At 40.5% G+C, this 26010-nt stretch overlaps 1 protein-coding gene across 2 annotated transcripts; it reads right to left on the bottom strand.

Moving 5' to 3' along the window:
- Positions 1-104: 104 nt before the first annotated feature.
- On the bottom strand, positions 105-26010 carry SEC62 (SEC62 homolog, preprotein translocation factor). Of its 2 annotated transcripts, none has more exons than XM_033150644.1 (8): positions 25856-26010; positions 15308-15416; positions 14041-14146; positions 12658-12874; positions 6637-6729; positions 4259-4319; positions 3764-3883; positions 105-2079 (listed from the first exon to the last, which is right to left on the bottom strand). In XM_033150644.1, the coding sequence occupies exons 1-8, from the start codon at positions 25889-25891 to the stop codon at positions 1601-1603; spliced, it is 1221 nt and encodes a 406-aa protein (XP_033006535.1). In that variant the 5' UTR covers positions 25892-26010; the 3' UTR covers positions 105-1600. The 2 variants fall into 2 exon arrangements, with proteins under 2 accessions (XP_033006535.1, XP_033006534.1); XM_033150643.1 differs by lacking the exon at positions 25856-26010 and adding an exon at positions 19415-19585.

Raw genomic sequence — 26010 nt, 5'->3', positions numbered from 1 at the left:
CTAACTCGAAACTGCTATCAAGATGAACAGAAAAATGGAAACAACATACCATTTTACTTTCCCGGCTGTTAAATACGAGGAATAGGTAATAAGCAAGTCAGACCACATTTGTGAATGGTTTTTATCAATGCACACATAAAATGCATATATTTGCACAATCAGAAAAAATTAACATCTTCAGTCAAAACACTGGTGATGGAAAAAGCAGTTCAAGGAAAAAAGGAGAGATCTGTTAAGTCAGCTATCGAAAATGCAAGCAAGTAACTAGCATTATCTCTTCACAGTCACTTTGCTAAGAAAGAACTGAATCTGTATTCATAATTTCAGTTTTAGGCTGAAATTCAATGATTCAGAGGAATGATGTAAAGTCTTAACTTTAAAAATGTTTATAGAACTAAACACACAATGGTCTTCCAAGTCAGTCAAATGAGGGATGCATAAGAGAGAAAGTGAACAATCAGAACTCCTTCAAGATTTCAAGAAATTATTTGGTCTTGGTAATCTTTTTTATGAGCTTCTTTTAATGTTCAAGCCAAGCCTATCCTCTCTCATGGCAGTGTCTACTCATCAAATACAGTACTCCACTTTCTGAAGACAGAAAGAAATTAAAGACTAACATTAAGGCATACACAGAGCTACGCTGTCTGCTTTTGTTGAATTAGAATCAGTTTACTTGGACTTGAATACGTGGAATGTTGGCACAAAACTAAAGCAGTAGTGAACACAGCTGCCAATCTCACTGATTCTGTTAGGTCCTTGTGACTTGCATTTCCCTTACACGCACACATTCTGAAATGGCTTTTAATTATACAAATTGAAAACTGGATAAATCCTCCAAATAATAAGTAACAGGTAAAATAAGGGGGTTGCTTTATTTGTATGTTATGTACAGAATACACTTCTTGTATTATGATGGGGCAAGTCAAGACAAGAGCTATAACCTCCAAATTATGCTCCCCCCACCTGTTGAAGATGACTTCTTTGCTCTGAACCAGATGGACAGAACAGTCTGGATTTCCTAAGTTGGTCACACACAGTTAAAAAGTTTAAAACCCTACAGCCAAGTCAGCATTAACTTATATGTCTTAAGGGGGGGGGGGATTCTTAAACAAAAAGTGCTAAGAAAAGTCTTACAGTTTTATGAGGATTAATAACAATATAAATAGAATGAACTGAAAAGTACTTTGTTGTAAGTATCAATCAAATTAAGCTATTAGGAATAAATGCAACAGGTGCCATTTTAAATTACTATTCTGGAAAAGTGTAGTTACTGAAAACATGCAATTTCCCAAAATATTATTAAAAGAACTACCTTCCTCCGTATATTTGATGACTTAAGCAGACCAAAATATCTGACTGACAAGTTGTGAAACAGATGGCCTTTGTAAGCGTATATTAGATTACTTACAACAACTATCAAGTTAAGTGGTTTTCTTCTGTTTGTAAAAAAAATTAAGAACTATGTTATAAAGCTGTTTGGCTAAGCTGCATCTGTATATTTCAGCAAATAAGGAAGAAATGAATGCTATCAAGATGGTGTAGCAGCCAACATAGAAAATCCAACTGTCTGCACAAAATTTAGTCCCAAACTACAGCTGAATTAAGATTGTTCATGTAAAGGCCTAGTATCTTGCTCCTCCTCCTCCTCTTCCTCTTCCTCCTCTTCACAATCCCCTTCATCCGTTTGCTGGTCAAGTTCCTCTTTTGTGATCATTTCAAAATCATTTCCATTGCCACTACTGTGCTGGGACCGGTCATCCTCCCGCCTATCACTATCTGTGTCCGAATTCCGCTCTCCGCCAGAAGCTTCTGATCCCAAGCCTCCCAGTGGATCAGCTTTGCTGTCCTCATCTTCTTTTTTCTCACTATCAGATTTCTCCTCACTGTCAGATTTTGGTTGCTTTTTGGATTCAGACTTCTCATCTTTCTTTGAATCAGCTTTTGGTCCTTTGTACTCATGTGTATACAGGGGCCTGAAGGAGTCAATGAAGCCAACGTCAGCAGTCAGGTTTGGCAAGAACCAGAAGTGATGTCTTCCGCCAGTTATCAGCCAGATGATAAGGAAGAGGATGCAGCGGGCTACAAGAAGAAAATATACAAATGTCTTAAACAGGGTATTTACAGAACACAGAGCTACATTTATGTTTGCAAATGACAAAATGCCTGAACTGGCAAAACAGAAAATTCTGAGTGAGAAAAATTAGGTAAGCCACTGCAACCTTGGGCCCCACACTTAAGAGGCAGCTCAGGAATTTAAAGGGCTCCGGGTTCTCCCACCTCCAATTATTTCCCAAAAATTGCTTTCCATATCTATTAGTTACATTAAAATCAAGAGTTAAAACGCAAACTCAACTGCTGAGTTCTAATTAAGGGCCTGACATTCTCAAACTGCTTCACCACTTGTTGAAAATCTGTATGGTGTACATTCTCTACCGGCAGATAATGACCAACTTTGGTTGTTGGCTAATAGTTCAAGCTACAAGGTAAAGGTTGAAAACATTAAAATATAATAATATTGAGTAAGCATTCCCTTTCGATTCCACCAACAAGCAATACCTAAATGGTTAAGATGCTCATTGGTTTTTGTTTACTTACATTTCTAGACCACACTAAACCCCACAGGACAGATAACAAAACATGCATTACACATATACCATATAATAAAACATTTAAAATCAAATTGCATCATCACCAAACAATTTTAACCCCTATTTTTGCTTGGCTGCGGATACTGCAAGCCAATGAGGTGGCTTAAGCACATTCAAAAGGAGACTGATTAGCAAGTCTCTAGAAGAATGAAATTACGCTGCTGGGAGTAAGCCCACAACCACTCTTTACGTGCTCTTGAGAAATAGACATATACAGCAGAACCAAGAGGGAATTCTGAACAATCAGTCAACACAACTGGAAATATAATAGTAATAGTAATATATTAAGGTAAGCAGGGACCAAGACATTTATAAAGTTTTGGAATCTGAGAGACTGTAGGTATGTGGAGCAGATGCAGGAATATCTGGAATAAAACCTGTTTCTAGAGAACCATTTCAGTTAATTGTATTTACTGTTCTGTCTGTGCTCAGTAATTTAATTAATTTGCACACTACAGTCTCAAGAATGTTAAAGGGGTATCATTCTGTCCCTTAACCTTTTCCCCTGCCTTATACATTATACATATATATGTTTTCTTCTAGCTTCCTTTTACTACCAAATATAGATTCAGCAGTGAATACTTTCACTTAAGTAAAGGAACTGCTTGTAGCCAGTGGCAGATAGTTAAGCATAAAGCTATACAATCATGTGCCACCCCATATAAAACATGGTTCCATGAAGTGATCATATGTGCAATAAAGCATAGAATGCTGTTTTTATGCTGTAAATTAAGCCTCACAGCAAAGCCTCACAGAATACCCCTTCTGTAGGTTTAGCACTTCTGTCAGTAAGGAGACAAAAAGTCTCTCATTGAAGCAGTAGTCACTGCTGCAAGAGCAGTCAGAGGAAATGTAAGAAAGACTTCTGTACAGGGACTGGTGCACTTAGCTTCTCCCATGAGACAGAAATGGCAACACAAACATGAGAACTGCTCCCACTGTGTGAAAGCAACCAGAATGAATGCACACTTGCAGTCAGCTTTATTACAAATGGCACAATGGTGACATATGGTGGCCACCTGGGAAACATTCACATGGCGCAAGGCAAGTCTATGAGATACTTAAATCTGAACTGTGAGAGATGGGGAGGAAGAGAAGAGGAAACACACACTTACCAACAGCCAGGAGGAGAATACTAGCCACAAAACATCCCGCACCTACGCTCAAATAATAAACTCCTACTCGCATCTCTGCAGGCCAGAGTGGGAAGAGAGTTGCAGCTATAACAGCAGTCACTGTTAAAAGAAAGACAGCACAAGCATAAGAAATACTGGGAGCTTTAGGACTGAAATAAATGCAACAGCACCACTCGTAACTGCTTGAACTTTAATTTGGGGGGATTGTTTTGAGCCCTTACAATTGCCTTGTAAAAGTGGGTGCTGTGTCCTCTACAGGATATGGGTGTAATCAACTGCAGTGTTTGTCCTGCCCAAAACATACAATGACAATAAAGTATCTAAAACCAATTAACATCTATTGGAACTTAACAAGCCCCATTTATTTCAATGGGAAGGGGGGGAATTACCCCTGTGAAAACCACAGATGTGCTAAGAGGCAGACCGTTTGTTGGGTGGGTTGCCAGTTTCACCCAACAGTGCTCACTTACTTACCAAGTATGAGTCCCATGGCAAATGTTTTAAAATGAACTGGGTCATAAATCCACACATATACCTGGAAGGAGAATGATTACGTAAGAATTAAACCAGTTTCTGAAAGCAAATGTTTATGAGGAAGCTGATTGGAAATAATATATTCTGCTTGCAATAGTTCATCACTGTAGCATGTAGAGAAGTCTAAACATTTTGTCCGTGACCTGAGACAGCTTATTAATGGCCTGAGCTAAAGTCTTGTTCTCTGTGCAATAATAAATCTATTTATTTTATCTATGCATTGCAGCGGGTTGGAACAGATGAGCCTCAGGTCCCTTCCAACTCTACAATTCTATGATTCTATGTCTGGGGCTGTGCAACTTCAGCCTGCAGATGGAAGTTTATATCCTTTAATGTTCCTCCATACAAAAAGTTGCTGGCATGTAGACAACTGTGCATCAGGAAGAAAACGGCAACCTTTCTCCATGACAACTAGTGCGCTCTCTCCCTCCCTTCTCCTGTACTAGAGTATTGCATTGTGAGGGAATGAAACTCAGACACAGGTCTAGTTCCACAAGGAGAACTAGGTCTAAGTATGGTTATTAGCACAGATCTGAGAACCTGATCAGCACTTCTCTGCAAAGTGGGATGGGGATGAATGTATAGGGGGGAAAGCAGGGCTGGGTGAAGATGCTTCTGCCTGCCCATCACTGTTTCTGCACAACACCCATCTACCATTGTTTTCTGAAACAAGAGCAGTAAACATACATCTAGGATCAAAATGGACCCGGGGGGGGGGGGTAGACAGAGAAACCAGTAGGAGAACACTTCAGTCTCCCAGGACATTCTATACAAGATCTCAAAGTAGCTGTCATATTACAAAGGAATTTCAGAAATAGACTAGAAAGGGAAGTTGCTGAATTGTAACTAATTACCAAACTTAAAACCATGGAGAGACCTGGTCTGAACAAAGACATTGGATTCTTATCTCATTATACATGACAAAGCTATTTTTAGCCATCTCATCTCACCCCTTGCTTTTTCCTGTAAGACCAATTGCAGTTGTTAACAGTCGTCAACAGGTTTTCCACACCTATCAGCCAATCACCCATTCCCACCACCCTTCTGCGTAATCCCCCTCCCCACTCTCTCACTATATATAAGGGTCTGATGACTTCTGTTTCAGTGTATCTGAAGAAGTGTGCATGCACACAAAAGCTCATACCAAGAACAAACTTAGTTGGTCTCTAAGGTGCTACTGGAAGGATTTTTTAAATTTTGTTTTGGGGGGGGTAGTGTGTAGGGTAGAGAGGTGTCACGTGAAGAGCTACATCTCCCCTGCAAACTGCCTTTCTCTTTGCAGAGAAACAGTGGTGTGGTTCCACCACCAAATGCTCAATTAGCCTTATAACAACATTTGAGATTGCATAAACCCACAATGCACCCGTGATTTGAAGGGCAGGCCTAGAGATGCAATCTACTGAATCCAGCCACAACAGGTAATTCTTGTCATGGCTATGAAGAACAATTGGAAGGTGCTGTTCCTTATTTCAAGCAAGACTAATGGTCCACCAATGGCAGCAGCTTTTCAGGACTTTAAGGCAGCAGTAAACCTGTGCTTCTGAATAAGCGCACACTTTTTGGGGCGCAATAACCAACAGTACCAGGACATAAGAGTTGTCCTGTTAATTCAGACCGAAATCTATCTAGCCCTGGTATGGAATTTATGCATGTTGTGATTATGTGATAAGTAAACTAAATATGAAATCTTAACAGAAAAAAGCCCTTAGATTATGACTCCTATTTTATTTAAAAGATTTATATCCTGTTCTTCACCTAATGGTCTCAGAGGAAATTACACTCAAGTAAACTACATCACAACAGTGTCTCCCAACCTAGTACTCTCTAGATGTTTTGGACTACAATTACCATCTACCTCAACCAGCATGGCCAATGGTCAGGGATTTGATTGATTGATTGCACCTTTCCTTCAAGAAGTTCAAGGTGACATATTGTAGTCTGAAACAGTTGGGGGCACCAGGTTAGAGAAGACTGCAGTAAAACAACAGAACAGAAATATACAGTATTTTAAAAATAAAAAAATAAAACCAAGAATTCCCCTATATTTATTTAACAGAACGTATAAGCCACTTGATTGTAAGAAATTCCCTAAGCAGTTTGCAAAAATATTTTTTAAAAAAATTACTGATAAAAACAGCTAAAACAGGTATTTTAAAACATTACCAAACACTCATAAAACCAGAGCCGATGCCTCCAATTCTGACCAACTACATCAAGATAAATCTAGTCAGATTAGTGGATTTCTCCACATTTTTATTACTGGTAAACATTATAGACAGGAAAACATTTCAGCAACAGAGATTATTCAAATACTGTACCTCATTTCCATCCAGAAAAACCTGATCTTCATGAGGCTCAAGTTTGAATTTTCTCTTTGTCTCCTTCTTCTTAGGCGTGCCAGGAGTCTCATCCTAATGACATATATTGGAAACAATTGCCAGTGAAATGGTGCTCATGAGAACACCTCATGTAGCTGGGATACAAGAGAGCCTTCCCTTCTGCCTTTGTTCCCACATACTGATTCGAAAGCAACATTGAGGATAAAGACATGGTTCCACTTCAGACCATGGTCTTTGGACTGAGATAAACCTTTATAACTAGGCATTTCCTTTTAGGGAACCTCCATTCTGTGTCTGTCTGGCAGCACCATTTGCCACATGGGACCATGTTGGACAAGTCATGCTCACCTGCCGTTCAACCTGATGTCATATATGACATCAGACAGAGAGGCAGGTAAAGGTGGGGCCAAATGAGGCTTTGCAGGCACCACCAATCCAAGGTGCCTGTAAAGCCCTTTCTGCAGCAGCTCCAAAGCACCTGACAACCAGCAGGTTGTCAGACACTTTTCAAGCAGAGTTTGGAATGCCCCTTGTGCTACACTTCCCAAGCACTGGGTGTCGAGTACATGGACAAAGGAGCTATGCAACCTCCCCTGAAAGAAAGAAAAATTGTCCCATAAAGAATTACAACACGTTGACACTTAATCTTCTAGAGATAAATTTGACAGGTGGGTAGGCCCTGCCAGGACTGGAGATACAAAGATCTTATACACTGAACTGAAAAGGTACCCCATCCCAGCCTTAAATCCATTAAAATTTTCCCACTGATTTCAGTTACATGCAAATCAAGGAATGCAACATTGACAAAAAGCTAAACATTTTGTTAAAATTTATTATTTAGTGTTATTGAGCACTCAGAAAGAAAGATACAGACGCCAATTGTTCTGACTGATTCTCTTTTCTTCCTTAGAACACAAAGTTCTAGAACAGGCTATTTATACTTTAACCTCCTCTTTATTAGACTAATTCCCCCCAAAGATCTTAACTCAAACATGCCTCTATAATATGTGTTATTTAATGTGCATCTTTTCAAATAAATTCTTAAAACTTTCTTGCCTGTATGTCTGCCTAGCTTCTTACTCTCCCCCTTCTCACATTCCTTGCCCTGGCACATCCCTTTGCGATTCCCCAGTAACATTCCATCACTATGGACTGAAAGACAGCCGGGGTGCCATGAATTCTTACCTGTGCTATGGAATCTCTCACGTATGTGTGTTACAAAAAATAAGTGCACAATGTAGCCAAAATTAATCCCCTTTTATTTTCACTTATTTCAAAAGGAAAGATTTAAGCACCTGTTAAAATATTTAATTAAAACCAAGGACTTTTTATATGCTGAGCTACAGCTGAATGCTGTTAATTATAATTTACAGATAGTAAGTGCAGAGACAAAAAATGAAGCACGCTCAAAATAACTACAGTTAGCTCACAACTTGCACTCATTTAACTTGTGCACATTCAACTTTACGTGTTTGGCAAATTTTAAAATAAATAAATAAAAAGGGGCTGAAAGTGGGTGGGTGTCTGGGGAAAATATATTTTAGGCAATACCACCTGCCAATGCACCCAATGTATTTTGACTATACACAATTTTGGCTTTACATGCTATCCCCAGAACATAACCCCCACATAAGTTGAGCCTTGCTTGTACAGTATTACAATCTGGTTTCCAGTCTAGCTATAGCCCTGAAACTATCTTGATCATTCTAGCTAATGACCTTCATCAGGAGGGACCGGAGGAGCACAACCCTGTTGATTCTTGACTCTCCAATGTCTTCGATACTGCAGACCATGGCATCCCTCTGAACTGCCTTGCCTGAATGGGGCTTGGAGACACGATGTTACAGTTGCTCTGGTTCTTTCTGGAAGAGTGAGTCTAGAACATTGTGTTGGGAGACTAATCACTGGATGAGCTCTGCTAGAGTTTGGGGCTGGCGTGTCACCAAGATGCATAGAACACACAGTTCTGCTTCTCGTTTCAATCTACTAATCTCAGAAAGGCAGTAGAAACCTTATCAGGCATCTTGGGGCAGTTATGGGACAAATGAGGTCAAACAAATGGAAACTTAATCATGATAAAATGGATATATAGTTTGGAATCTGAATAGAGGTTTGCAAACAATTTTAGACTGGGTTACCCTGTCTCTAAAGAATCAGGTATGCAGTTTGAAAGTACTCATGGATCCAGTATTACCTATGGAAGTATAGATGGTAGACATGGAGGGGGTGGGAGGAGAGGGAGTTATTGGTTTATGGGTTGGTTTGTGGGTTTTTTGTTCTTGTTTTTATTATGCATTTTTTATTTTTATCTTGTAATTTTATGTTGTGAACCACCTTGAGATCAATGGATGAAGGGTGGTATACAAATTTAATATACAGTAATAATAATGCTTTTTACCAGCTGCAATGCTGTCTAGAGAAAGCGTCAGCTACACACACAACATTAAGGCTATACTACTGTAATATTATCTACATAGGGCTGCCTCTGAAGAGAGTCCAGAAACTTCAGCTAGTGAAAAATTCAGCCACCAGAATACTTGCCAGGGCATGGGGTGGGGTGGGCAATACGACCACACCACACAAACTTTGCATCAGTTGCATTGGTCAGCCATTCATTTCCAGGGTCAATTTAATGTGCTGCCATTAACATTTAAAGCCTCAAAAGGGTCAGGACCAGATTATTTGACGGACTACCCAAACTCACAGGAAGCTGCTCAGGCCCTAAAATCAACCTTAGAGGACCTGTTCTTGCCATTGAAGACAATCACATTAGTCAGGAGCAGGACCCTTTCAGGAACGATCCTACATCTGTGAAATGTCCTGCCCTGAAAAGTCTGCTTTGGGCCCCTTTTGTATTGCCTTTAAATGGCCCCTAAAGTGTCTTTATCTTGTCAAGTTTTCTATTGATTTTCCCGTGACAATCCTACCCCAGATATGATTTTATCTGTTGCTAGTTTATTATACTACAGTGGTACCTCGGGTTAAGTACACTTCAGGTTAAGTACGCTTCAGGTTAAGAACTCCACTTAAGAACAGAAATCGTGCTCTGGCGGCGCAGCGGCAGCAGGAGGTCCCATTAGCTAAAGTGCTGCTTCAGGTTAAGTACGCTTCAGGTTAAGAACAGACCTCCAGAACGAATTAAGTACTTAACCCAAGGTACCACTGTATTTGTCAGTTGGTTTTTTGAACATTTTTATTGTAAGGGGCTATATAACGATTTGCCCTAAAAGGGGTGGGGGGAATAAATAAAACTGTAAAAATTAGGTGAATAGGTAATTATTGTACAGTAATTGTGGTTCTTATTGGGCCAAACGTTACTCAAGCAGAAGGTTGCTTGATTTCCCGTACCCTCCTTCTTAATGTGCCCCAAAAATGATTCTCTGTAAAACCAGAGAACACTCAAAATAGGGTTCACCCTGGATTGTTGTGCTGGGAGGTGGGACATGGCCAAAAGACAGAGAGAGCTCACAGAAGTGGAACTGCTTTTGCCCAATGTCTGATGATTTCCCCATCTGTAACCTTCCACATAACATCCTAATTCTGAGGGTTCCCTGTCCACAGGAGTAGCTTTTCCAGGACACAGAAAACAACAGTGAGGAGAAAGGGTATAAGAAAGCTAGGCAGTGCAAAAGGTCTTTTACTCATGAAAATTTGGAGGCAGCTTGTTGTTCTAGTACAAGACAAATGGAGTCCAGTTCTCTAAACCTATCTGTCATTTGGTATACCTCACTGGCTCAAATATAGGTTGTGAGATTCATAACTTGTTACTTGCCAGATTTCAGTTGAATGGTATGAATCCTAAGATATGTTCTCTGAAAGACATTCACAGAATGACCGTCTCCTCTCCTCTCCTCTCCTCTCCTCTCCCTTCCCTACCTTGCACCCCCTAAAAAGCTTATCTGAAGAGTTGGTGGGCCCTTCTAAATAATGTAGTTTGTGATGTCTGGGGGTCTTCTGAGGGAAGGGGAGAATCATCCATAATCTGTTTTAGATCCTAGAATAAGTTAACAAAGTTCATAGAAGGAAACCATTTCCAGTAGGATAGCCATGATAGTTGATTGCAGCAAAAACAACAAAGCCTTGAGGCACTACATCTGCTCTGACCCATCACATAGACTCACAATTTAAGGATTTACACCAGGCATTTCTCAGATTACAATACAAATCCAATGGAGTGAAAGAGCAAATCAGCAAGGTCAGACTGATACCCAGAAATAATCAACTACAGGACAGATGAGGAAGAGAAAGCAACAGACCACCATTTATAGCCACCTACAGCTCCCAGATATAGCCACTCAAGCATGAATAATCTACAGCCCATTGCTTCCTTCTCACAGGTCTTGGGTAGTAGGCCTGTTCTTGCTTACACACAACACCCATAACAACTACTCGTCAACAAGAGCTCATATAACAGAACACAAAAACAGGAACCAGGCCCTGCAACTAACCAAGATGCCAATTCTTTTCCCATACCTTCTCTGGCAACAGTATTACAGGACCTAAAATAACAGCAATAGTTCGTTCACCTGCTCATCTTCCAATGCAATATGTCATCTGCCATCAATGCCCTTCTGCATTCTACATAGGACAAACAGGCCCATCCCTACACAAAAGAATCAATGAATACATATCTGACATAAGAAATGACAATATTCATAGACCAGTAGGAGAATGCTTCAATCCACTAGGCCACTTTGCCAATGATCTTAAAGTAGCCATACTCAAACAAAGGAATTTCCAAAGGAGGCCACAGCATGAAACAGCTACATTATAATTCGCATGATCCTCCAGACAGCTTGGAGGGGGTCTTCTGCACACAGCAGGATGGGCAACCTTCTTTCCTTCCACAAACCTCTTTAGCTGACTTATCTTCAGATTCATGCTATCAATTTTAGCAGCTGAATTTTTTTTCAGCTGACTGTTGCATCTTTTGCAGAAATACAAAAAACAAAACTAAAAAAAAACCAACCAAAAACCTGTAGGGAAAAATTCTAAGGCCCAATAAGGACTAAACATTCTCAGTTGACTAGATGAAATGTAGTGTCATGGAAAAGGGCATGGCTGACATCTGAATAGGAAAACTCCAGGAAAGGAATATGTGTTTCAAACAAATTGTAAACTCAGTTATTTTATGTAACCTTCCTGGGTATATTGTATTTCTAAATAAGAGACCTTGTATTTTTAATGAAACTGATATTCATCCATGGTTAAATTCACCCCAAGGATTTCAGTTTTCCTTAAACTTAAATCTGGAAATAATACTAAAAGAGGTAGTTATCAAAAAAGTAACTTTTTAGAACTTGAAACTGTTTACAGTATGCATATGGTGCATAAGCACACATATTAGTATTTATTCTTGAAATTTAATATTGAACCTAATGATGAAAAAGAGCAAAGGAAATTATGTCTAACCATGTCTACTGCCTCTTCCCAAATTAGAGTGCTCCGACAGAAACACATTTATTCATATACACATTGGGATGAAGATTACTGTACACTGCAGAAAATACTTCTCACATATCTATTTCAGAAATAAGTAATAGAAAGGGCCACTGGAACCTACTGAACACCTTTTGAGCATCCCAGAAAATTCACAGAACTATCTCTGTAATACTAGTCTAATTAAATGTTTTATTAAGCATATCTATTAATATGACAGCAAAAATGCTAAAACTCTCTTGAGTGTGTACCTTGCACTATGTATTCTTTAATTTCTTTTAGCTTTTTTCACTTCTTCCTGTAAAAATAAGTCCATACTGTTAATGTCCTCCACTGAACCTGTACAGTTTTTCTCATCAGGAACTATATTACAAAAAAACCCCAAAGTATTATGAGAAAAGCTATGGTAAGTAAAGAAATCCAAACTAGAAGTCTTTAACATTAATCTTTAACATTAGTTCTTTGCAGTTTTTAATTTTCTGTCACTCTGAATGGAATGCTATTTAATCCACTGTTTATATTATGGTTTCATCTCAGCTGGACTTGGGGATTTGCACTGACCTTTTTGCCTTCTTCTTTCTCACCATCCTTCTTCTTTTCCTTCTCTTTCTCCTTCTTAGCTTTTTCTTCTTTTCCACCATCTTTTTTGCTCTTTTTCTCATCTTCTTTTCCACTTTCAGTCTTTCCTTTCTCTTTTTCCTTTTCTTTCTTTGCATCCTTGTCTGGCTTCATCTTCATCACTTTTAGAGCTCGGTGGAAAAACTGTTTCTTTAAAAGTCTTAGAAGAAAAATTCAGTTCATGCTTAATTTGGGAGTCCACTGCTAAAGTGGAGTCATATGGTAAAGTAAACTCAAACTACTACTTTGATAAAATAAGCAATCCATTCTACAACTATGACCAAACAAACTCTCAAGTCTACATCACATTTGGCAGGTTATTAAGAAAGATGGCAGGAGGAATCTCTTAAATAAAAATTATTTTTAAAAAACAGTCATTAGAACAGTGCCACAGCTTGATTAGTCCTTGAAATTTTTGTAAGCTGCCCAGGAAATAGGATTAAAGAGCAATATAAAAATACTTGCCATACATAAACTTATTTTCTTATAAGCACAGATTTTACATATCAATGTTCCCTATCAGTTGCCATTTCACACTGGATATATGCACGTTATTAATTTTAAAAGTGACAAATGGTAGATGACAGTGAAAATTAGACCACTATTTCCAACACATTTTGACAATATGGTCATACCTCGAGTTGCGTATGCTCCATGTTGTGTATGTTCGACTTTTGGACCTCCGTGACCCAGAGGTCCTTCCCAGAGCGCGCGCAACGCGCGGGTGCACAGAAACATTCTGCGCACTTCGCGCATGCGCAGAAGCACAAACACGAGCAAACTTCTAGGTTTTTTGGTTTTTTGGGGGGGGGGCGTTTGTGTTAAGCATGCCCGTGTTACGTAGCGCGATCCGGAACGGATCGCATGCGTAACACAGGGTACCACTGTATACCCTAACTCTCAGTTAAGCCCAAGGGAACTCTTCATAAAATGCTAATAATAAAAACCAGTGAACTTTAACATTTATAGGCAGTTTCTGCTATTTCTACAAAGCATAAAAATAAAATCTGACAAGGTAATAAGGTCTTGTTGCTGAGTTTTTGGAGTTCTGCAACTACAGTCACAAAGTAATTTTCAACTGAATGTTGTAATTCAACTAGAATAATCCTAGCTGCATAGGCTGTTGGGATATGGGTAAAGCCATACAGTAGTAACAGAGACGAAAGACAACTATGAGGTTCTATGGTTCCATGGCTAGTCCCGATATAAAAAGATTTTCTGATTACCTGGACATAACACAATGAAAATACATTTTAATTCATTCTGTAACATTATATTTAGGAGTATTCATAGTGTTTACAACAACATTAAAACAACCAGGCCTACCTGTTGCAATAATCAACTACAGACTCTCGAGTGGTAAACAGGGCTTCTTCTCCTTTCTTGGCTTTTGCCCACTTAGAATCCAGAAGGCAATCCACAGCTTTGGAGGCTAAAAAGAAAAACACACCATATCTCTCACAAGAATGCTACACTGGAAAAATGTGACCAGTGCTAAAGAAAATGGAAATTTTGGAACAGTAATAATTTTATTCCTCATTTGATGACCTGTCGGTCTAAAAAGCTCACCCACAGTAGAACCCAACAATTTTTGAGTCCAAAGAAAACCTAGGGAATGATTTTGATTTGACTAAGACATTTTCATTTTTCTTTTTTTCTGGCTTCAGCCTGAATAAACCTTGTACACATAAATCCAATGTCTGGAAGTATTTGAAGCCTTTTAGTTTTGACCAAATTTCTATACTCTTGAAGGAATGGGAAGCTGAGGGCTTTTTATTTGAACCACACACTGTTATGTCTACTCAAAAGTAAGTTGCACTGAGTTCAGTGGAGCTTACTCCCAGGTAACTGAGCAAGAGGTGCAGCCAAAAGCTTCCATCTGCTGCAAGTGATTATGAAGATAAACTGCTTAGTGGATTAAGTAGGCTGAGGACATTTTGTCAGAAAGCAGAGTACCTCCTCCATATCTTTTTTATTTTTCTAACATAAAAATGAATTGTTTTACAGACTTGCTGCCCTGTGGTAGTTAGATATTCAGGGTCCTACACAGTGCAGCAGTTCCACAGAAGTACAGCTAGGATATACATTGTAGTATTAGATACAAGTTGTCACAGTTAATGAGATGGCATCAATGGTTAGTATGGGAGAAGGCAAAACTATCTTGTCTGTCATCACTGTTGTTGTCATAAGAGGATACCAACCATCAGCAATCCATTTTCCACTGGATTATTATGACTAATACCATAGGAATATTATGTTTCTTGTGTTATCATCACCGTCACTCACTCAGGCTTTCAAATCTGAATAAAAATAAACACAGTCTGAACCAGAAACTTCTACACTCTGTGGAAGATAAAGATTCTACTCCTACCCTGGAGTTCAATGAGGTGAAGTGCAGACCATAAAATGCTCTTATTAAAAAACAAAAAAACAAAAAAATTGAGGAGGGGGGAATCAGGCTGTGATTAGTTTTAATCAGATTCTCATCCCCACTTATCTCCCAGGTAAAAGCAAGAATAAAAACATTTTCCTCCAAGTGCTACAAATATTGACAATCAGGTTGCCACATGATTTGGATAATATTTAACCTTACCAATGAAGTAATCCACTCTGTGACCCATCATATTGGTAGACTTGGTTGGACAGTTGAAACGCAGGTATTTAGCAACAGCCTTTTCCTCCTTGAATGGTTCACCCACCTCCTTTAAGAGAAAACAGAGCAAATGCAAATTTAGCGCAGAAAGCTACAGTATTTTAATTTGTACTGAAATTTTACAAAGCTCCTCAACTCACTTTCATAGCGTGTGAAACACGATGCCTCAGATAAGTACATGCTAATATTTTGTAAATACCTCATTATCCACGAAGACTCTTGTGAAATCTTAAAGACTAACAAATTTATTATCACATAATCTTTCAAGGGACTACAGTCCATCAGATGCATGATATAGGAAATATAGGAAATTTACCTCCCAAGACCAAATAGTGTTGCCTTGTAGTTTAGAAGTTAAGAATGGGTGCCCACATCAATTTTTGTTAGTGCGACACTATTCTAGATTCTTGGCCTCTATCAGCAGGTCAGCATGCTAACACAACAGAAGCAACCACAAGGTGGGAACAAAGCTGGCAGAATATTTGAACACCACCATGCTTTATTTTTTGACATAATTTATGTACCAGAGTGTCCAAATGAAGCTGGTTGATTGTATTTAGAAACTTCAAAGACTGGGAAAATGTTGGGCAGTTTTCTAATTTGGTGGCTTTGGAGAAGTGTAAAGAAATGTGATTCTGTCATCCCTAGATGTGTTCCCCTTGGGACACAGGTTGTGCTGTGGTCTAAACCACTGAGCCTCTTGGGCTTGCTGATCAGAAGGTCAGCAGTGTGAATCCGCGTGACAGGGTGGCTCCATTGCTCTGTTCCAGCTTCTGACAACCTAGCAGTTCAAAAGCACACCAGTTGATAAATAGGTACTGCTGCGGTGGGAAAGTAAATGGTGTTTCCATGCACTCTGGCTTCCGTCACAGTGTTCCATTGTGCCAGAAGTGTTTTAGTCATGCTGGCCACATGACCCGGAAAGCTATCTGTGGACAAATGCCAGCTCTCTCGGCCTGAACCGAGATGAGGGCCACCCCATAGTTGCCTTTGACTGGACTTAACTGTCCAGGGATCCTTTACCTTTACCTTTTATACTCCCCCTTAATGAATGGGGTAACTGTGCCCCTGAAGGACTAGGTGCGCAGCCTGGGAGTCATTTAGGACTGACAGCTGTCCATGGAAGCGCAGGTTAATTCTGTGTCCAGGGCAGCTGTCTACCAGCTCCACCTGGTACGCAGGCTGAGACCCTACCTGCCCGCGGACTGTCTCACCAGAGTGGTGCATGCTCTGGTTATCTCCCGCTTGGACTACTGCAATGCGCTCTATGTGGGGCTACCTTTGAAGGTGACCCGGAAACTGCAATTAATCCAGAATGTGGCAGCTAGACTGGTGACTGGGAGTGGCCGCCGGGACCACATAACACCGGTCCTGAGAGATCTACATTGGCTCCCAGTACATTTCCGAGCACAATTCAAAGTGTTGGTGCTGACCTTTAAAGCCCTAAACGGCCTCGGTCCTGTATACCTGAAGGAGCGTCTCCACCCCCATCATTCAGCCCGGACACTGAGATCCAGTGCCGAGGGCCTTCTGGCGGTTCCCTCACTGCGAGAAGCAAAGCTACCGGGAACCAGGCAGAGGGCCTTCTCGGTAGTGGCGCCCGCCCTGTGGAACGCCCTCCCATCACAGGTCAAGGAGATAAACAACTACCTGACATTCAGAAAAAAACCTGAAGGCAGCCCTTTTCAGGGAAGTTTTTAATGTGTGATATTTTTGTATCTGTTTTTTGTTGGAAGCCGCCCAGAGTGGCTGGGGAAATCCAGCCAGATGGGCGGGGTACAAATAATAAAATATTATATATATTATTATAAAGTAAATAGTCTGGAAATGATTGTGGAATCTTCGGTATTGAGGGCTTCCCAGGTGGTAGCACTAATAACAGGAGGCCATTTTACCAGCTTAAGACAGGTAAGCATATTGAGGCCACTTCTGTCATATAATGCCCATTGAAATGTGTTCTACGCAAGGCTAGTTTGGAAAACAGTTCAGAAGTTGCAGGTGGTTTGTAGTTTACCTGACAGGGACACGTTGCAAAAAGCATGTCACTCCTATCATTGCTCAACTTTACTGGCTGCATTTTTGCTTTGGGCATGCTGGTGATTGTTTTTAAGGTCTTCATCTGTCTAGCTTAGGTCCTACATCTCTTTAAGGGCATTTCCTGCCCTGTTTCTCCATGTTCACAGGGAAAGCTCTATGTCCCCTCAATTTAGGGAACCAAAACTGTGAAGGTGCAGAGCTTGATATTCTCTGTGGGGGAACACAACATGAACCATTATTTGATCCCTATAATGTTGGTCCTTTAGTAATAAATGAAAACCCCAGCTCTTACAAAATGCTAATTGGGTGTTTTAATTGCAGTTGCTTTTAGTCTAGTTATAAATTCTTTATTTTGCTGCACTGGAAACTCATCCAGATGGGCAGGGTATAAATAATAAATTGTTGTTGTGGTGGTGGTGGTGGTGGTTTCTATTAACTGCTTCATTACTCCAGATGGGTGTTTTATTTAAATTATTTTATTTGATGATTGTAGCTTGAAATCGGTTTTATTTTCTGCTTTGGTGTGTGATCTTTTGGCAGTAATGCAAGCCTATAAATGGCTAATAAATAAATAAAAACCAAAAGGGCTGTAGCTAAATGTTTTTGTCAAAAAGTTGTGATTAGGGATTCTTAAAACTAACAAGATTTTAAAACAATGTATTTAGCTCTGTTTTCTACCTTTTAATGTTTCACCTATAACAAGGCAGCTAAGTAGTAAGAAGGAATGGAAAAAACATGCAAGCTGGTTAAAACACATACACACTTGCTAAATAATATAAAAAGTTATTGTACTGGACAGTTCCTGTTTGGTTGAACAAAGTATTAAAATGAAGCAACAACCACGCTGAAGCCACAGAACATTCTCCAACTGCTACAAGACAGAAAAATCATGTTGAGCCTGTGAAGCAAGTTTATTGATGACACAGCTGTTTCTTCCCTTTTTGCAAACAGGTTAGAGCGTCCAAAAACAGTCCTGCAAAAACTATAGAATGTTAAGAGAGATAAATCCTGGAAATTTTTGCTAATCAAACTAATGGGTAAGAGGGAGGAAGGGTTAGTTTCCAAATTGCTTAAAGTAATTTATGGATCTATGGAACCCCTTAAAAAGATATGGCACAAAAATTCTTCCAAATGATTGGAATAAAACTTGGGAATCATTAACCTCAAAATCTGTTTCCAGTTTTCTTGGGGGAAATGCCTTAACACTATTACACAGATGGTAATAGTGTCAAAAATATTTCCTTCTAGATCAACTAATTGTTGGGAGGGTTGCAATAAACTTGGTACTTATTATCATTCATGGTGGGAATGTTAGTTGGTACTATTTTTGGAATGTAATTTTGACAGAAATGACAATTATTACTAAAAAACAAACAAACACTATTCCATCTTGTCGAAAATTAATGTTACTGAATGTTTTTGATGATACCAATGTAACTATATTGTCAAAACAACTGGTCTTATACAGTACAGTATATGATCTTGGCAGCATGAATAGTAACTGCAACTCAATGGAAAACAGTCAAAAATCTTAAACTGGACACTTCATACCAATCATTCTGGAATACAGTTATAATAGGGGGGGAAATAACACATAAATTGACATTTCAATAAGGACTAGAACCTTCAGACACTTTTTATATGATCTGGCATTCCTTTGTGACATATACAGAGGAACCTTCATTTTCAAGACAACCCTTGTCACAAGCCTGGCAAATCTGGTACTATAGAGCTGATGAAGTTGATGGTCTTTACTTGGGTTTTGTTATTTTAACTTATTTTACATGCCTACTTTATAGTTTTGTTTTTAATATTTTAATTTTTATCTGTTATAATTGTTTTCTCTGTTTTATATAAAATTATAAAATGAAATAATAAAAACCAAATAATAATAATAACAACAATAAAAATATTCTTAAAAGAATGTCTATTGGATAGAACTACCGTATATATGAACAGATGCAAAAAGCCAATCCCTCCCACTCCCCATAAAATTACTAAAACCAGCACCTCATTTCCACATAGATCAGAAGGAAGCTGCGGGAAGAATGGGACCGTGTCCTCTGGACTCTCATCTTCATATCCCCACATGAAATCTTTGTGCAGAAATGAACCAGTGGAACAAAGTATGTCCAGATGAAACCTTAACCACTACACTGAGCAAAGAAGGCACGTTTGCTCTGAAGTCGTAGCAAAGACAACAGCAGCAGCTGCTAGAAACTATTGGGAGTCTATTCTTTTCCCTATGCAAGCCACTGCGGGTAAGGAAGTAATGTTATGCAAATAAGGAAACAATGTCATCATATCTTAAATTCTTACACGTTCACCTTGGTATGTTAAAATCTCTTTTTGCAAGAGGGCTGTTTAGCAATGGTGCAATATGATAGGCTAACTCAAACAATAGTCGTTTCTGTAATGTGCTGTCTCAGACACTTAATTACACTTGCTTGGAAAATATTGTTTGTACGTCAAAGGTAGGCAACTTGTTGTGCACAGAGGCTCACATTAGAAAAATACAATTAGCAGCTTTTTCAACATATTCTAAGTTCATGTAATTAATAATATGATAGACTACTAACTACCTACTTAGAGAGCCAGTGCAGTGCAGTAATTAGTATTCAACTAGGACATACCTATCAACAACCTCAGATATGCTGATGACACAACCTTGATGGCAGAAAGTGAGGAGGAATTAAAGAACCTTTTAATGAGGGTGAAAGAGGAGAGTGAAAAATATGGTCTGAAGCTCAACATCAAAAAACTAAGGTCATGGCCACTGGTCCCATCACCTCCTGGCAAATAGAAGGGGAAGAAATGGAGGCAGTGAGAGATTTTACTTTCTTGGGATCCATGATCACTGCAGATGGTGACAGCAGTCACAAAATTAAAAGACGCCTGCTTCTTGGGAGAAAAGCAGTGGCAAACTTAGACAGCATCTTAAAAAGCAGAGACATCAGCTTGCCAACAAAGGTCCATATAGTTAAAGCTATGATTTTCCCAGTAGTAATGTATGGAAGTGAGAGCTGGACCATAAAGAAGGCTGATCGCCGAAGAATTGATGCTTTTGAATTATGGTGCTGGAGGAGACTCTTGAGAGTCCCATGGACTGCAAGAAGATCAAACCTATCCATTCTGAAGGAAATCAGCCCTCAGTGCTCACTGGAATGACAGATCCTGAAGCTCCAATACTTTGGCCACCTCATGAGAAGAGAAGACTCCCTGGAAAAGACCCTGATGTTGGGAAAGATGGAGGGCACAAGGAGAAGGGGATGACAGAGGACAAGATGGTTGGACAGTGTTCTTGAAGCTACCAACATGAGTCTGACCAAACTGCAGGAAGCAGTGGAAGACAGGAGTGCCTGGCGTGCTCTGGTCCAAGGGGTCACAAAGAGTTGGACACAACTAAATGACTAAACCACAACAACAAAAGACCTACAAGACTAGAGTTCAAGGGGGGGGCGGGCTGAAGCTGACTTGAGCATGAAGCTCACTAGGTGTTAGGCCAGTCACTATCTCTCAGCCTAGCCTAACTCACAGGGTTGTTGTGGGAGAAATGAGAAGGTGGAGAACCATGTACAGCACCGTGTGCTCCTTAGAGAAAAAGGCATTTGGTATGGAATAGGACAGCGGGTGACGCTGTGGTCTAAACCACTGAGCCTAGGGCTTGCTGATCAGAAGGTCAGCGGTTCAAATCCCCACGACGGGGTGGGCTCCCGTTGCTCGGTCCCAGCTCCTGCCCACCTAGCAGTTCGAAAGCACGTCAAAAGTGCAAGTAGATAAAAAGGTACCGCCCCAGCATGAAGGTAAACAGCGTTTCCGTGCGCTGCTCTGGTTCACCAGGAGCGGTTTTGTCATGCTGGCCACATGACCCGGAAGCTGTACACCGGCTCCCTTGGCCAGTAATGTGAGATGAGCACTGCAACCCCAGAGTCAAGACACAACTGGACATAATAGTCAGGGGCCCCTTTGTTCTAGTTAACAATTTCAGGATTGAACTGGTTTGGCTCAGGCCCAGGGTAGATCACCACTGCTCATCTGAACATATAACCATATGTAATTAAATTTCATCTCTTGCATTACTTACTAAAGCCCATATGCAAGCAATTTATTAGAGATTTCTAGGGTCCAATCAACAACCTATAAAGAATCAACAGGACACAATGTCCACCCTATAGATATATTTCCATATATATTCTATCACAAAGTTGCCTACGATACCACTGTACTAACAATATTGATAGTTCATCTCACAGAAACTGCATAGAAGGCTGCCTGCACATTTTGCTCCACAACTTATTTCTAGGAAGTCTCTAGATACCTTTTTTTTAAAAAAGAAAAGAAAAGAAAAGAAAATTCAGCAACTGGAAGCGGGTCCAGTACATCAGTACCTCTGTGTCTGCCTCTCAGCAGCACTGCATGTAACAGATTTTGCTTGAATCGGAAAGTGGCTTGTCAGCAGACCACTTGCACTTACCACTTGCACACAAATAGCAGTGCTTATGGCAAGCAGCTGAATGTAGGTGATGGTTACAGGGGACATGGTCAACTGCACCAAGGGCACCTGATCACATCTCTAAAATGGAATGGAAAGATAGGAAGAAGAGCATGTAGCTCCTTTCCTTGTCCAAGCAACCATGGCCTACTTTTCCAGGTGACAATATTTTGGTCCTTTCAGGCTAATAAGCATCAGTGGCGGAGCTTCATGCTCCGACACCGGGAGCAGGGAGCAAGTGGGGGTGGGGATGGCACATGTCCTGCGGCGTGGTACGCCACCCAAAGGGGCGTGGTGCGTGTTCTGGGGTGGAGCGTGCCGCTTGCAGGAGCATGGTGCGTGTTCTGGGGGCGTGGTGCGCGTTCTGGGGGCAGGGCACACTGTCTGCGGGGCCGGGGCACCCAGCACGGGTGGGGGGGCAGCTGTGATGGAACCCCACCGGGATTGCGCTGCCCTGATAACTGCGGAAGTGTTGTGAATTTGAGGCAGAAATCACGTTGCCTTGGCTTCTCCAGTCTCTTATCAACAGAAAATAGCTACCCACTACCAGTGTTGCCTTTGTTTGCCACAGCTGTTTTTACAGTTTCTTCAAAGAAACTTGAAGCAAAGGTCAGTTTAACATAGTTACTCATGCAAAAAGCTGGCAAGCACAGTTTGTTCTTAAGAGCTTTTTTGTACTAACTTCCCTGCTTGTGAGATGAACTGCCCTCCAAGAACCAAACTAACTTAAATGACTTGAGATTTCAGTCAATCATGTTTGTAAATCATATATCCTGTTCTTTCAAGACAGAAATGAAAATGTCTGAAGTTTAAATCTTAACTGAAGATGCTCAATATATATGACTAATTTTTGATGGGATGGATTTTTCTATGTCAATTAATGGCAGTGTGGCCACAAATGTGACACAAAGGGAAACTTCAGTTTTCATTAACCAAGACCATCAGAAGAGTATTACAACACCAGTTTTTTCTGTATTTATATAAATAATTATACTAATACAGAGATCTGTATTTGTTTTACTTCTATGATTCTAATACATCTCTCAGTCACTGTCCCTCTGGTGCTACTGCTCCAGGTGTAGCTATTAAGAATTTATGATAGTATCATTCATCAGCCTACTATTCATTATGATACCAAACAAAATATAAAATTGATATATATATTACAAACCTTGAAAAGAGCAACGTGACAATCAGGGGTGTATAAAACTGAAATACAGTACAGTATAAAAATATTAGAAAAGTGGCAAAAGCAAATGGCGTAATCAGGGGCAAAATTAGGTCGGCTATATTTCATCCAGGTCAAAGATCTGGTTTGGCACCCCTATATGTATGTATTTATGTACATACATGCACAAACAGGCTGGGAGTCTCAATGGCATCCCTGGGGGGGGGGCAGCTAGCCCCCTCCCCAGCTGTGGCACTGGACATAATTCAAGAAATAGTGCTACTCTCGAAGAAAAATAATTGCTGTTACTATTTGATATAAACTTATCTGAACTAGTTTTTCCTCATTAAATAAATTTTAAACCATCCAGCACCCAAACAAAATATATTTAGCAAGAGATGACTGCACAATGTATTACACACTAAACTAGCATATTACTAATAAAACATATGCTAAGTATCCAGAGCTGTCAATAAATGTTTTGCATGAGATCAATGTCCTGGCAATCAAAGATGCAACATACTCATACTGTGACACTAAAGCAAAGGTCCGTAAACATTTGCAAGAGATTATTCCAGCTTTATCTAGGAACAGTTTGTGAAATGTTATCTCTGCTGGCATGTAAAAACAACAAACAGTACTGTATTTTAAAGAATCTTTTCAAATACTGAAGAGCTTCTATCATCTAAATAATATACAATATTTTTAGTGTTAATTATGCATAACTCAGCCTTCAAACTGTCCTACAGCTTAAACCTTCTTTAGAGTACAGTATATATTAATGGGGGAGGTGTTGAGAGAAGCCTCACATTTTGGAGGCAATGAGGGGGAGGGAATCTCAGAATTTTTTTAAAAAACAAAACAGGAGGAAGAGAGGTATATAGTGTGTCTCTGCAGCTCATTCACAATCTTTATGGTTTGGTGAATAGTTTTACCAAAGCCTCAATGAAACAGGATGGTAGCTGTCAAGTTGGCCATGAATATTTTAGAATACATTTCTCAAATATTTGTTGGCATAATTATTACAATCACATAAACATTATGCTTAGGCTGCACAAAATTATAACTGCCAATAATATCATATTCTTGTTTTTGCCAAGAGTTGTTAACTGTAAAAACAATGGTCCATCTAGTGTTAATATTCTTTATAGACTTTGCATATTCTTACCCTGCACACGACATAAGTTAAACTTTTTTCAATATTGTCAGTACCGGTATATAGGCCTCCCCACATTTGAACAAGTTTTGGAAGATACTGAATTAAATAACCTTAACAAACATAGCACAGCTTCATTGACACAGATACTTTTAAAGATATATTTGTTCACCACAGAGCACATAACTATGTGGCATACCTAACATATGTCATCTATTGCAGAAGACTTTATAGCATAGCTTTGAAGTGAGAAAAACTTCCCTTCCCTTCCTCTCATAATGAGACTACCAAAAATAATTACTGCAGTTGACTGCAGAAAAAGTGACTCATTCATATGCTGTCACTACATCTGGAACATCCAAGAAGAAACACTCTTTTAGGTGTGTGTGAGGATGCCTGTGAACCTAAGGGCATCGCAGAAGATGATAATGAATACAGGTCATGTAAATGAGCAAGCGTGCTAGAATTAGCAGGACTGAGCAGAAGTGAAAAACTGATATTATAATGCAACAGGGTGGCATCCACTAGCATGCAACAAGCAAACGCCACATGATGCAGAGGTGATTAAACAGCATTAAATATAGTGCTCACCAAATAGGAAATTCTCACAGTTACAGGTTGTGTGATAACCATGCATGCTAAGTCTATATTTTAGATGTATGTGAAGTAGATAGCCTACTATGCTGGTGTAAAGAGAAGACAGTATATTGGGGAATTCCCTCAGGGTTTCACAGGTACATATGGCAATGAAGTGGGGGTTTTTTGGGGGGGGGTTCCATGCCACAACATGGTGCAATAAGGGTGTGGGTGGGTGGGTGTGTAGACAATTAACAGGGGAAAGATGATTGCAAACAGCTGTTGTGATGGTAGAAACGTTTACTGTATACTGTTTGTAGGGTGAGCCTGGAAAAGAGTGCTGGGCAGCCATTTGTGGGAACACTAGGCTTCGAGCCAAATACCCAAGAAATGCGAAGGGATGCCCCTCTGCGGAGGGAAAACCACCCGAACCGCAGAACAGAAAGGGGGAAAGGATGCGTCGTGGTGGGAGTGTAGGTGGGGCACTGTGAAGACGCACCCAAAAAGAGCACGGCGGGGAGGCGCAGATGAGAGAGGGGCTCGCTAGTGGTAAGAGTCCCTCGGGCCACAGCGCCTGGAGAAGAAGCAGCTGTGTCCTGGCGTGTGGAGCTGGGGCGCCCCATAGTCCTGTGATGTGTCACCATCATAGGGACTGTTCTGTGTGTGTGTGTGGGAGGAGGTGTTTGGTGGGGTGAAAAGGGCAGATGGACATCCTGGGCTGAGGAGTATGGAGCTACTGGAGGGTGGGGTGGGAATGCGGGACTGGGGCGCCTATCCGTCTCCCACTAAGGAGAGAGGAGCGAGTGGAGGGGGGGGGGAGAAAGAGAGAGATGCCCTGAAGAGAAGGGGAGAGCAGTGACGTAGCTGGCCCTGTGGCGAAAGGAAGATGGAGGGGGGGGAGAGAAGAGAGGGAATAAAAGAGGCCGTAAAGAAGGAAGGCGAAACTACCACAAGAGGCACTGAGGGGAGGGGGACTCCGTGTGGAAGGCGGGGGGGACGGAGATAAAAAGGGAAGCGGTTCCCGCCGGCGGTTGGCGAGGAGAGGAGCGAGCGAGGTACCTGAATCCGCTTCCTGTGTCTCCTCCGCTCCGCCATGTTGTCCCCGTCTGGTCTCCCGGTGACGTGGGGCTGAGGCGAGCGCGGGGAGGGGGGCTGGGAAGAAGAGGAGGAGGAGAAGGGGGGGCAGATTTTGTCTGTGTGTGTGAGTGAGAAAG

The sequence above is a fragment of the Lacerta agilis genome, chromosome 5, assembly GCF_009819535.1.
Source record: "Lacerta agilis isolate rLacAgi1 chromosome 5, rLacAgi1.pri, whole genome shotgun sequence".
In the NCBI taxonomy this organism is placed as follows: domain Eukaryota; kingdom Metazoa; phylum Chordata; class Lepidosauria; order Squamata; family Lacertidae; genus Lacerta; species Lacerta agilis.
The sequence above is the reverse complement of the archived record's forward strand: the minus strand, read 5'-3'. Positions and strand labels throughout refer to the sequence as shown.

Coding starts and splice junctions, on each gene's coding strand:
- SEC62 (XM_033150643.1), bottom strand. CDS start 19,495: ATGTGGGGATATGAAGATGAGAGTCCAGAGGACACGGTCCCATTCTTC. Junction 4,320..6,636: donor TTTTTCTGGATGGAAATGAG/GTACAGTATTTG, acceptor TTCTCCTTCCAG/GTATATGTGTGGATTTATGA. Junction 2,080..3,763: donor TATTCTCCTCCTGGCTGTTG/GTAAGTGTGTGT, acceptor TTCTTCTTGTAG/CCCGCTGCATCCTCTTCCTT.